General features: G+C 48.0%; 1 protein-coding gene across 1 annotated transcript in view; it reads right to left on the bottom strand.

Annotated features, from left to right (window-relative positions):
• Hal (histidine ammonia-lyase) overlaps window positions 1-8,988 on the bottom strand; it is a 28,835-nt gene extending 19,847 nt beyond the window's left edge. The window contains exons 1-11 of the mRNA XM_028783044.1: window positions 8,372-8,988; window positions 7,752-7,812; window positions 7,620-7,647; window positions 7,207-7,281; window positions 7,043-7,115; window positions 6,852-6,918; window positions 6,216-6,253; window positions 5,477-5,602; window positions 3,281-3,420; window positions 1,374-1,421; window positions 600-747 (exon numbers count right to left, since the gene is read on the bottom strand). Coding sequence (XP_028638877.1) covers window positions 600-747; window positions 1,374-1,421; window positions 3,281-3,420; window positions 5,477-5,602; window positions 6,216-6,253; window positions 6,852-6,918; window positions 7,043-7,115; window positions 7,207-7,281; window positions 7,620-7,647; window positions 7,752-7,812; window positions 8,372-8,618 — 1,051 coding nt within the window. The 5' untranslated portion in view covers window positions 8,619-8,988. The remainder of the gene's footprint in view (window positions 1-599; window positions 748-1,373; window positions 1,422-3,280; window positions 3,421-5,476; window positions 5,603-6,215; window positions 6,254-6,851; window positions 6,919-7,042; window positions 7,116-7,206; window positions 7,282-7,619; window positions 7,648-7,751; window positions 7,813-8,371) is intronic.
• Between the last annotated feature and the right edge of the window lie 4,562 nt (window positions 8,989-13,550).

The following is a 13,550-nucleotide window of genomic DNA, read 5'->3' as shown; positions in this document are numbered from 1 at the left end:
TGTGTGTGTGTGTGTGTGTGTGTGTGTGTGTGTGTGTGTGTGTGCCTGCACATGTGTAAGTACATGAATGGGTACCTGGGTATACATTAATGAATATATGGAAGCCAGAGAAAGTGTGGATGTCATTCCTTAGGTATTCTCCACCTTTCTCCCCCTTGTTTTTTTTATTTTGAGACAGAGCCTCCCATTGGCCCAAAACTCATCAACTTTCCTAGGCTGGTCAGTGAGCCCAAAAGAGCTGTTTGCCTCCATCCTCTGAGCTCTGGGCATACAAGCATGCACTGCCAAGTACGATTTTTTTTTAAAAAAAAGTCAGTTCTGGAGTTGAACTTCGGTCTTTAGATGTAAACGAGATCTTCCCTTAACCGAATGTCAAGTCTTACAAACTGACTCTTAACACAATACCTAGCTTAGCGTGCCAAAACACTGGGTGACCTGGAGCCAGGTCAACACTCAGGTGAGCCTGTGGAAGCCCCGGGTCTACTAGGGGTACCTGGGTCTTTTTGCTTTTCTCTGCTGCCCACACCCTTCAACTCCATGCCTCAAAATGTCAATCGACTTGCCCCAGTTGAATGAGTAACCAAAGAGAACCTGCTGACCAGTATCGAAGGCTTTGGTGGTGCCCTTCAGCACCTCGAGGGTCAAGGCAGCCACAATATCAGCTTGCCGGGCAATGGCGCTGGCTCGCTCCAGGGCTTCACAGCCCAGGGAAGTGATCATCTGTGTCCCGTTGATGAGTGCCAGGCCCTGTGGGGGAAGGGGGCAAAGTTTCCTACTATGCTCACTGTAATGAGCCCACAGAGAAACATATTTGGTATCTTCTGCTTTTGCCGAGAGAGAAAGAAACTAGCCCCGCTGAGCCTCGTGTCTGTGTGATTTAGAAAGTGAGGGGCGATCCTGTGTGTTCACGAGCCTGGTTAACATCGTATCTGGAATCTTTAGCCGGGATCCGGCCAAAGGCTACCTGCCTCTTGTTCCCCTGCCAAGGTAGTTGTGTGGCTGTGCGGAGCAGAGTGTGTGTAGCATCATCAGTCCTCTATATTGTTCACTGACCTCTCACCCTCATAAACAAGGCATCTTAAGAATACCCTGGTCCAAACTTGTAGGTGAGAGCATCTTAAAGGGCCTTGACTGAGCATACCTCATCAAGGTCTCTAGAAAACTACCTTTGAAGTTTATGTTCTAAGAGAACCCTCAGGGACTTACAGCATGACTGATCTCAAATGCTCACAGAGGAGCCCCTTCTTCACTGAGCAGTTGTCAGTCAGCACATAAACTGTGCTTAGTTTAAGGAATCAGTGAGGCTGATATTAAGGATGAAAACAGCGCATATGTAAAGATCTGTTAACACAAACAAGTTTTTCTTGACTTACTTCTTTTGGTTTCAGGACAATTGGTTTCAATCCGTGGGCTTCTAGGACCTGTTGAGTGATTGAAAGCACGTACATTGTTATTACTGGACATACCAGCTTACTTTTTAACGTCATACGGAGCCCAGTTCCAAAGTTTAAAAAGATTAAGCCTATACAAACTTGCTCTAACCGGATTCTTGGGGCCAGCATCTACCCCTGTTTAGTTTGAAAGCAGACTTAGCAACTTTTAGACTCTTGAACCAAGGACTTGATTTTGCTTTCAAGTTCCCCTGCATTGGGCCTTAAGCTTTGAGACTCCCCCAGATATACCTTCTCTCAGATCAGGCTGGGCTTGGGCTGGCTGTCCGTATGCTTCCAAATCCAAAGCATGACCCACAAATAGTCCTCTGGCCTCATTCCTGCATCTGCTGTCACTGGGGGTGGGGGGGGGCAGGGCCAGGAGGGGCAAATGTATGCACCCCAATGAAGAGGAGATTATGGGTCCCCTCAACTAGGTAGAGCCAGCATTCCAAGAAGAAAGAGGCAGAATGTTCTTTCTCTTACATGACAGAAGTAAAAGGTGTTGCTAAATTGAGGTTCTCCTGGTGAAGGAAAGCAAGGTGAAGCCAATGTAGGAGAAACACAGGTCTTCACTCTGTCTATCTCTCCAGGTCTGGGTACCTCTCACTGCAGGGCATGGACTGGACTTGAGGGTGGGAAGAGTAGAGACCCACACACTCAGGGCGACCAGGGTATTAAATAGACTGCATGCTTGAGGGCAGATATAGGAAACAACTAAAAAATAACCACATGTGTGTGGGTGGCCTGAAAGGATTAGAGGAGCAGAGGAGTAGATTCCTAGAGGAGTTTTCAGAAGGGAAAAAAAAACAGAAACAAAGCACTGGGCCATCTGCTTAGCCCAGAGCACACTCAACAGTCAGCTAACTCAAGTTTCTGCCATGGAGAACCTGGGGAAGGAAGGACTGTGGGGAATCACTTTTTCTTTTTTCTTCCTGCCTGGGTTTCTCCAGCCCTGACTGTCCTGGACCTCACTTTATAGACCAGGCTGGCCTTGAACTTAGAGACTCGCCTGCCTCTGCCTTCTCTGTGCTGGGATTAAAGGTGTGCGCCACCACAGCCCAGCTGGGAAACAACACTCTTGAAGCCACATTATGTCTGAACTTTATCCTGTAGATGAGGGAGAAGCTAGAAGGTCAAGTAGAATGTGTTGGGATTTGCTGTTAACCAAGGTCAGGCTGGCTGCCACATAAAAGTGGTTACAGAATCATTGTCCACAGAGACAGAACCAAGACAGGCTGCATGGAAGAAGGATTCCCTCAAAGGATGAGCAAGTCTCTTTTTCCTCCTCCTTGGTCCTCTGTCCCCTTCCCTCACAGTAAGGGTACCTCTCATCAACTTCTCACAAAGGACACTTTAAATGATGCTGTGGGCTGCCCAGTTGGGATCGGTACATGAGGAAAACATTAAAAGCGTTGTATAAAACACGCCCTTTCTGAAGAGCTCGTCAAGGAAAACACCGTGCTTTCTAAAGGCCACGGAGCAAGCGTTGCCTTTTGCAACTCAGTACCTGTAACATAAGCTCCCAAATACAATCGTGACCCAGCGTGACCTCCTCAGTGGGGCCCCAGCAGTCTTGTGAGTGCCGAATACATTCCTGAAATTATAACTAGCAACGATACTTTCCCAGCTACCTCCACATATCTGGGATGCTTGTGGGTGACGGTGGAAATGGAAGCCAGTAAATATCCTTTCCTAGTCTCACTCCCAGGCTTGAGTTGACTAGTCTATAACTGGGCTGCTGAAAAGATGAGGAGACAAAACAATCCACCGAGTGAGCGAGCAAGCGAGTCTCCTGGCTCCTGCAGAGGAGGATCCGCTATGGTTCTGAGTTCTTATGTGAGACTTACGTATTTAGCATCAGCCCAGCCACTCTTTGGGGACCACATCTTTCCTTCTCCAATGAGCCCTAATGCAAGATGAGAGAGTGGGGCAAGGTCTCCGCTGGCACCGACAGTTCCTTTCTCTGGTACATAGGACAAGCAGGAGGCTGCAAGAGAAGTAGGCACCAGTTACCTCAAGAGTGCGCACGCCATTTTGGCTATCTTTACATTGCCTGTGAAGTCAACCCTTACTTCCAACGGAGTGTAGAGTTGTTTTGTAGCACAAATACCCAAGAATGATAATATCTCGGACACAAGTCATGCTCAAGAGAACCAGCTAAGCCAGACAGGGGTGGCACACTCCTTAAATCCCAGACACTTAGGGAGGCAGAGGCAAGTGGATCTGTGTGAAATTGAGGCCAACTTGGTCTTCAGAGTGACTTCCAGGTCAGCCAGAACTACGTAGTGAAACCCTGTCTCAAAAAATGCCACCACCACCCTCCCTGCCCCCAAAGAAGCAGATGAGCACTTTCTGAAAGAGGAGGGTGTGGATGGGGAGAAGAAAAGAGGAAGGAAGGCAAGAAGGGAGGAAATGAGAAAGAGAAGAGAAGGAAGGAGAGGAAATGGGGGGCACATGGGTGGGGGCGGGCATCCCAAGGGAAGAACGCGGTGGTAGGGCTGCCATGACTTCACATTCAGTTACCACACCTCAGAAACACAGTTATAAACTAACTGTGAATCATCACATCCTGGTTTAAAAGACCAAACTGTTAGAAATCACCAATGTATAGAATTAAGGGACATTCAGGTGATCAGATTATCAGGAGTCATTAAAAGCTGTTGGAGCATGTTTAGAAACATGTAAATGGTTAGTTTAAAAAAAATACATAGACTGTTCTAGAAATGTGGTCCACCAAACTATTATTAGCGAAGTTTTTTTTAGGGCAATAAATTCATAGGCACAGCATACATTCTCTGTCTCTGTCTGTCTCTGTCTCTGTCTCTGTCTCTCTCTCTCTCTCTCTCTCTCTCTCTCTCTCTCTCTCTCTCTCTCCTCTGTCTCCAGTCATTCAGTTACCACCCCACACACTATCACTATTTATACATGAGTATGTGCATCTTTTAAGAAATTCCCCCCAAAACGTTACCCCGAAACAGAGGTTTCTGTTTCCTAAAATAAAAGCCCTAATGACGGTCTTCATATTTCTCCAGCTGTTGCTAAATAACATCAGATAGACACAGCACTGTCAACCATGGACCAGCTTCCTGACTATAGCTGACCTGGAAAATTCTCAGAGCATCAGGGTCCCAGAGATGCCTTCAACTCATCTATCAGAGCAGTGGTGAGCAGGAGCGCTACTGTCTTGGGTTTGAGGCTTGTGGTGGCGTGGAGCTGGCAGATCACTATGTACTGTACTGGGATCACTATGGATCTGTGTAGATCACCCTAGTCTAGCTTGTAGGTTGTGCCTATCCCTGGCCAGCATGTCACATTTATGAGTTCCCTATGCTCCCAGCATAGCAACTGAGGCATATGTTCTTCTCTGAATGACTGCAAGAGACTCTGTTTCCTTTCTTCTCCTTTCCCCAAGGAGCCCTGGGGTTCCCATTGACCTGGTGTTTTGTCCTCTACTGTGTGAAGGGACAGCTTCCTGAGCCTTGCAAATCTGGTATCCCCCTTTAAGGTTTGAGTTTAGTTGCATCATGTATTATTCAACAATGACCTCATGACTAGGTCAATTATTAACCTTGTCACATTTCTGACCCTACCTTTTTACAGAGTTAGATTTCTGTGCACTAGTTCAACTTGCCCATTATCCAGGGAACGTTAAGACTTCAGTTTCCTGGGTGCAACTGGCCCATTGTCTTAGAGATGGACATCATCCAGGAATTATGTCCATGAATGACTTGGTGCATCTTTGATCGTATATGGGCACCACTGAATAGAAAGCTCTGTATAGACCTCAACTTAAAGACATGATGGCAAGTCGAATGCTTATCTTAAATGTTAGATCAAAGCTACAGGATGGCTTGCCTTCAATGGGAACAATTAGAGCTCCCAATTCTTGCTACCGGATTGCCAACTGGTTCTCCTTCTTGCCAAACCGGTTTTACACTCATCGTGATGATTTTGATTTAATCTCAGCATCTAACCATCCAAGTCTACCTTGTGGTGTGTAGCCAATGTCTCTGAAAGGCCAGACTACTGATACGTTGCCTTACCATTAAATACTTCAATAACTTGTTTCAGGGTCTCCAAGGAAATCCCACTGTATCCTTTGGCTAAGACATTGATCCTCAAAGCCAAGAGCATCCGACACCTCTCAGGACTGAGAGGTTTCCCAACACCTACAAAGCAGAATTGTTGTTTTTCTTCAAGAAAAAAAAAATCCTTCTCCACCTCCTGCCTGCCCCTCCTCCCCCCCCCCCCCCCGCCAACCTTTCAGATCTTTTCCCACTTTGCCAGTCTTCCCCGGCTTTCTGAAGCTAGGTGGATGGTGCTCCCTGTTGCCTGTCTTGCTTTTCAAAGCCTTGCCTGGAGCAAGCTAGAGGCCCAGGTTCTCCTCAGTTCCTTCCTTAGGGTCCTTTAGGGAACCTTGTCTGCCCAAACAGCTTCAGGATACTGCAAAGAGGCCTTGGCACAAGCTCCTTCAGTGTGATGAGCCCAGAGCTTGTCCTGTCTAGCTCATGCCCCACAATGCTAGTCTTCATTTTCTCCCCTAAATGGACCAGTCGCTCAATGGCTGGGACCCCATCCTTCCACCGGGCTCATTCTATTTTCTAAGCCACAGCAGAAGATTGGTCTGGTCTGATACCTTGCTCACACCCCTGGGTCCCGAGCATCCAGCCCTTGCAATGAGTTTGGAACACGCTAGCTAATGTGACTGGTAGCATGGGACGTGTTAGTCAATCACATGAGCTAACATGGGTTTGGAGGCACCCGACACTAGGAACTGTTTACCTGAAGAATGGGAACGGACTAAGTTGACCTGAAGCTCCCTGGAAGAGAAAGATGAGAACCTTTTTAGACCCCCGGGGTACACATGCTCTCAGCTGGGAATATAAAGGGAACAACAGGGAAGACTTTAGACGAGCAGCTGCTGCATGCAGGGAAAGGACACACAGTAGGTCTTCTTCTCTCATGATGACTTGGGTACAAGTCAACTCAAGCCTCACCCTGTCCATCAACAAACATGAGACGCTTTCCTGTCTTCCAGGGTTGTGTGAGAATTTGCTGCCCATGGTTTGATCAAAAAGCAGGGATTCTCAACCTGTGGGTCACGACCCCTGGGGGGGGCTCACCTATCAGGATATCCTGCGTATCAGATATTTACTATGATTCATAACCGTAGCAAAATTACCATTATGACGTTGCAATGAAAATGATGTTACGTTTGTGGGGGGTGGGGTCACCACAACATGAGGAACTGTATTAAAGAGTCATAGCATTGGGAAGGTTGAGAACCACTGGTCTGAAGTGAGCGCTCAACAAATGTTAATGTGGCTTTAACAAAAAAAAAAAAAAAAAAAAAAAAAAAAGACTGATCTTCATGGGAGTTGGGGAAGATAGGGTTGTGAGCCTTCATGTGAGACTTACTGTAGCTTATTGGGAGGGATTACAGTTCTGGCAAATTTTCCAAAACCTGTGGTGATGCCGTAAACAACTGGAGAGAAAAAAAAAAAAAGAAATAAACAGACACCCTGATGATTAGATGCCACAGGGGTTTTACTTCTATGTTTGTCCACAAAGGCAATGTTAGGACGACATCCCGAGAGAGAAAAGGATACCTGTTCTTTCTTTTATGATGCTGTCAATGACTTCCCTGGACTTCTGCACTCTCTTCTCAGCAATTGAAGTGAGCTAGGGAGTATCGGCCAGGAGTGAGCACATGCACGCCTTCCACGTCCAGTGGGACCGATGGGCACTGTCCTTCCCGTCCTCCCCCTCATACCTTTATCTTGTAATGTCCCTTGCCCAGGTTGACCAGATCCTCCGTGCTCAGACTGTCCCCATCTAAGGCAATGTACTGCACAAGAGAAGTGAATTTCAGTGAGTGGGAGGGGCTTTGAAGGAGTAGCCTTGGATACCGCCTGACCCCAAAGACAGTTTACTCTCATTCTGAAGCATTGATGTGCTAAACATGGCTGGCTTACAGGAACACGCAAGAAAAGTTAGAAAAGCAAAGACCAGGCTCCCGATAGTATTACTCTGAGCTGGATGAAACCTGTTTTTACTGAAGTGTTCACTCAAGTATACCCTCTTCCCCCTCCTTAAAGAAGAGGGGTGTGGTAGGTGGGAGGGGGCATGCACCAGACATGACAAGGCTTCACTTTCCCCACAAAAGTAAAAAAGCTTGCAGCTTACCTTTTCAGGCTCCCGGTATTTGCTGTATCTAAAGCCAGGTAAAGGAATATACTAGCAGTGTGGAAAAGCCCCAGTCCCACCGTGTCAGGACCAGCCCTCCAATGCCGACCAAAGAGGATGCAGAAAGGATACAGGAAAACCCCTTCTGGTTGTGATGGAATGAAATCAGGAGACATTACATCGCCTTCAATGACTGAAACAAGAAGGGGAGAGAGGGGTCTTGCAGGTCACAGGGTGTTACATTAGGGCAGGCGTCAGACCCAGGAATGCGCCCCCCCCCCCATGCACTGAGCTTGCAGTTCACAGCAACGGCTGCTGGACAGTGACTTCCTACCTTTTCACACGGTCTTAGCATCTTTACACAGTGAAGCAAAAAGCAGAAAGGAATGTAAATGGAAGATTGGCTCTAGCCTGCTTCCATGATATAAGCGGAAGGTTGGCTCTAGCCTGCTTCCATGATATAAGCGGAAGATTGGGTCTAGCCTCCTTCCATTTCCACTCTGGCAGTCGCTTACAGAAGGATTCTGCAATTACAAGGGATTCTAATCTGCAGCCTTGGGTTCAAGTCACGTGACCTGCCTCTCTCCATCTATCGAATGCTGGGGAAAAGCCAGATGATAAAGCTTAGCTTGAGGCTCCCCCAGGGCAAGTACCCAAGCCTATTTTTCTCATCCTGTTTCCTGACACGAGGGTGACTTCCTCCTCCGGGACATGCCAAGACAGTTCACTCTATCCCCCCGAGGGCCACTCACCCACTTCTACGAACTCATTGTCCTCCAAGGCCACCTCCAGCGGATCCTCATTGTCCAACAGGCCCAGGCCCTTGCACCGGCGCACGAGGAATTGCACTTCATCCACCGAGGTGAAGCCACCGTTGTCCGGTTTGTTCTTCATGTAGCGCCTCACAGCCTCACGGCCCAGCCAACCAACAGTGAGGGTCCCATCCTGGCAGGGCACCGCCAGCCATTCCCCACGCACGTGCACCGTGTACCTAGGCATGGTTGGGTTACTACACCTCTTCTGAGCAACAGGCTGGCTCCTTTCGTGCAGGGGAGAGCCTTTATCCTTTACCAGGGAGGGGAGTGTCTGCTGGGGTGTGGTTAGAAAGGAGACTGAGAACGGACTTTCAGAACACACCCCCTCCCTCGCCTTTAGCCATTCACACTTTGAACAAATATTGATTGCTGTCTCTGGTGTTCCTTTGGCCTTTCTGGATGCTGAACTAGGCGCAGGAGGGAGGGATATGGGTAGCTGAGCCCACTTTCAATGTAGCCTTGTAGGTAGAAAGCCCAAGGATCTCTTGACCCTGAAGTCCGAGGTCCTGCTGGTGCTCCTGCTGACCAGGGTTCTCAGTTCTCTCTCTCCCTTTTGGAGTCTGCCTTGAAAGCTGCCTATGAACACCGTGTTTCCCTCTTTAGGGAATTACTCAATTGGTAAAACGCATCCCCTCGGTCAATTGTGACACCCAGAGTGTGGCAATCCTCATTCATTTATTTATTCCACAAACACGAGTTGAGCAATGGCTCCCTGACACTGCTTCTGAAACCATCGCTCCACAAAAGAAAGCAGAGATGGATTTTTCATAACTAAAAGTTGGGTCTAGACACATGAATCACCGTAGCTTGGAGGCCCTCAGCTTACTGCCCCGGGGGTGAGTGAATGGTCTTCCTGTTTCCTAACCCATAGGCAAATTCTCCTCTGCTGTGGTTTTCGGCATCTACCTGGTATAAATCCTGGCTCTGTGACTCGCAGTCATTTGAGTCCTCTGGGTTGCAATTTTTCTCATCTATAAAACGGACATCCCCACGGGCGGCTGGAAGGACTAAGTCAGTTTGTGTGTGTCAACCCTGAGGTTGGTACCTGGTACCTGCCGGATGGGAAGACTAGAGAAGTGTTTGCGATTACTCTCACCCGGACTTGGACTCCACATGCCCTCAGGTGTGTGTGTGTGTGTGTGTGTGTGTGTGTGTGTGTATTTAAAGATAAATATTCTTTATCTTTGCCCCTGGATATCCCTAATTTAACTAAGCTTCTTGCCTGTCCGTAACCATTTCCCCTCACACCCCTCCCCCACCTAATTCTTCCCCACCTGTGTTAAGGAACACTGATAGCACAAAAAAGGAATTCAAAGAAATGTGTGCGCTTTAGTAGTATGCCAGTACTGAGAAATTTGATTACTCCAACCGAAACCATAGCCTGCTTCCACTTCATTAGAACAGTTGCTCTGCAGATGCCCGTGTCCACAGCCAGTGTGTCACCATCGGAGTCTATGGAAATATATTCAACAGACACCCACACCTCGACTGTGCCCTGCAATTTGGCAACATCTCGATTTGATAGACAGACGTTATCTTCTGTTCAGCATTCCACCTCCAGGACACGGCCTTCCACCTTACGTAGCTCTCATCTCTGCCCGTGAGCCTGACCTCTGGGTAACCCTTTCCTCTCCTCCTGAACCCCGCCGCTCAGGAAGCTATCCTAGCCGCTCATGTGGTTCTACTTAAACAGCTTCAAGGTCCTTGGGAAGTCAGAATCTATGTCTGTCAATGGGGATGAAACCCATACCCAGAGTCCTTATGCTGGACTGAAACCTGCTTACCCCAGCAGACTGATGTAACAAGTTCTGAGATCGTGGTGATGATGGCACCACCCTTTGACTCATGCCTCCCAAAAGGGAACGATCCACGTCTTCCTTCTCTCCTCAACTTGCAGCTAATTACCAGATACGGGCCTCATCTTTTACATCTCTGGGACAGCTTTTCCAGGGAAAAGAGTTAGCATAATCATCTTTTTCATCATTTATATACTTCCGTTCTTTTAGTTCCTTGGGTGATCCTGTGCACTCGATCTGACACAGAGACAACGCAGTACAGACTTATTAGCTGAACTTGAACCAATGGGAATGCATCCTTGGTCCTAGGTAAACCAGGAGCAGGGTGTGTCTCTGGCGCCCTCTGCCGTTTCCAGGGAAGAAATACAAGTGAGAGCCGAGTGCTGGCAAACAGGATGATGCGGTAGCATACACAGAACGAAGAAGACAACTGTAAGCAGAACGGGATCAAAGCGGTCTCGGGATTCGAGGATTGGACAGGAACCATCTCCAGGGTGTTCTTAATCTTACGTTTTTAGGGGGTACTCAGTGATGACACACAACCAAGCTTATACTCTAAGACAACACTCCCCTTGGCTAGAGTTTATTTTACCAGGAGTGGGCTCAACTGGAGAATTTGGAACTGTGATGGTCCTTCCATGTGGAACCCAGGGTTAGCCGGGGTCGGAGTGCACAATGAGGGTAAGAGAAACACACGAAATAGAAACACCGATAGCTCTGTGTTGCCGACTCTTAAATAATATCCTTCTGCTCTTACTGACCTGGGTTTGTATCTGGCAATGGAGGAATCGTAACCAATGCCCCCAAGGTTCCCAGACTGCATGTAGAAATGCCCCGAGCATTGCAGGGTGCTCTCTTAGGTCTGTCTTTTATTTGGTTCAAATTCAATCATTTTCAATGAGTCTCCACATGCCATGTGCTCTGGGGAGGTGGTGAGGCAGGCTGAATGGAGGGAATACGGGGATGGCCAGGGTGGCCACCTGACCTGTGAAGAACAGGAGACTGGGGTAAGTCCACTGGAGCAGCAGCATGGATCCAGGGCTGGGGAACTGTGATGATTTGTATATGCTCAGCCCAGGGAATGGCACTATTAGAAGATGTGGCCCTGTTGGAGTAGGTGTGTCACTGTGGACGTGGGCTTTAAGATCCTCAACCTAGCGGCCTGGAAGCCAGTATTCTGCTAGCAGCCTTCAGATGAAGATGTAGAACTCTCAGCTCCTCCTTCACCATGCCTGCCTGGATGCTGCCATGTTCCTTTCTTGATGATAATGGACTGAACCTCTGAACCTGTAAGCCGGGGCCCCAATTAAATATTGTCTTTATAAGAGCTGCCTTGGTCACGGTGTCTGTTCACTGGAGCCCTCCTACTAGGGCTTACACACTTCAGGAGGAGAATCCATCCTATAATAACCAGGCTGGTAATAAGCAAATCCAAGTATTCATGCTTAAGTTATTTAAAAATGGAAAACTCTGGACTCAGGAAATAACGCAGTTGATATAGTGCTCACCTCACAAGGACTTAAGTTTGATTCCAGAACCGACATTTAAAAAGCCAGGGTGTCACATGTTTGTAATCTAGAGCTACCAAGGTAAAAATACATGGGTCTCTGGGACTTACTGGCCAACTAGCCTAGCCTATTTGTCCAGTTATCTGTGAGGACCCATCTTAAAGCAATATGGTCAGTGCCCAAAGAGCTGTCCTGTGGTCTCTGAGCACACATGCAGACACATGCACTCACACATACACATAAAAGAAGTAAAATTAAAAAACACAGACCATGCTGACATTAAACACTATGAACCATAAAACGCTAAGTAATGTTTTCAAATATTTTGTAACTGCACAGAAAAAAAACAATATAAAAAAATTGAAACTTGCATTGCAGAGGGCGGCATACACCTATACTCCTAGCACATGGGTGGCTGAGAGGAGGATGGCGAGTTCAAAGCCAGCCTGGTCTATGTAGTGAGGCCCTGCCTCTAAATAAATATTAAAACTTATAAATTGAAAGAATAAAGCTCAATAAAGTTTACAAAGAATATATCACATATTTTTTCTATGAAAGTTATAAAATGTAAAAGTTTTTTAAACTTTTTATTCTTTGAGTTTCACGTCACGTATCCCAGTCCTGCTCATCTCCCAGTCGCCTTCATATCCACCCTTCACCCTTGCAACTTCCTCCCCAAAATAACACACACACACACCAAAAAAGGAAAAAGCAAAGAAAGCATGTCATCATGGAAGCTGTAATATGTCACAATGTGTCCCGTGTACTGGCCACACGTCTTCACTTGCAAACGTTCACTGCGATGAGTTTGCTTCCAGACCTTTGTCTTCTGTGACATCAATTCTGGATCCTCATCGGGACTCTTCCTGGTTACCCTGCTGTAGCCTTGTGCCATGGAAATCCTGCAGCTTTGGAACAGCAGGGCTCTCACCCTTTCATGCATCCTAACTATTGGCAAATGGAACAGATTTTGGGGTGGGACAACTCAGAGTCCAGGATCTGGGCCTGGATGGCTGAACTGGTCAGCCTGACAGCTCTCCCTTAACTGCACCACCAGGGTAAGCTCTCCAGCACTGCTCCAGCTAGGCCACCCAGTGCTGCCATCGACAAGAGGCAGAGGCAGCTCACCTGTAGCCCCTCAATCATGCAAGCCATACTCTGCTGCCCAGGTCAGCCGCAGGGCCTGCTCTCATGAGTGCCGAAACCAGCGAGGTGCAGGTCCAGCTTACCCATTCTCACGACCCCGGAGTCAGCTCTTCTGACTGCCTCAGGTGGCGAGGGGCAAGGAGGCAGAGGGCATCCCCTCCGTTACCCCCCCCCCCCTCCTTAGGCCAGCTCTGCCATGCTCTTGCCCTTGGGGTGGCTCACCTGTGTTCCTGCCACCAGAGCCAGCTCTATTGTGTGGCCCAGGCTAGGTGCGGGGCCTGCTCTCCCGAGTGCAGCCTGTGAGGGGCTGGGCCAGCTCTCCTGCTCTCATACCCTCGGGATTAGCACACCCATGCCTTTGCCATCAGTCAGATCCACTTATTGCCAGGCCAGATGCAGGGCCTGTTTTCACGGAGTCCTGCAGCTATCCAGGGGCAGGACCAGCTCATCGGCCCTCATGACCCCAGGGACAGTTATCCCGACTGGCGCAGAATGTGAGGGAGGGTCAGGGAGGGGATAACCCTCGTACCCACGACATCTCATGGCAGATGAGTATACCACATTGTTTTTTAAGAGGTAGAGAATGTTAGTAAAATCATGAAAAAATAATTTTAAAAAACACACACACACAAATAAATAAAAAACTCCACAAATGACACTTTAAAA

Source organism: Grammomys surdaster, unplaced genomic scaffold (assembly GCF_004785775.1).
Source record: "Grammomys surdaster isolate TR1022 unplaced genomic scaffold, NIH_TR_1.0 958, whole genome shotgun sequence".
NCBI classification, from domain to species: domain Eukaryota; kingdom Metazoa; phylum Chordata; class Mammalia; order Rodentia; family Muridae; genus Grammomys; species Grammomys surdaster.
Note: the sequence above shows the minus strand (reverse complement) of the source record. Positions and strands in the feature narration are given on the sequence as shown.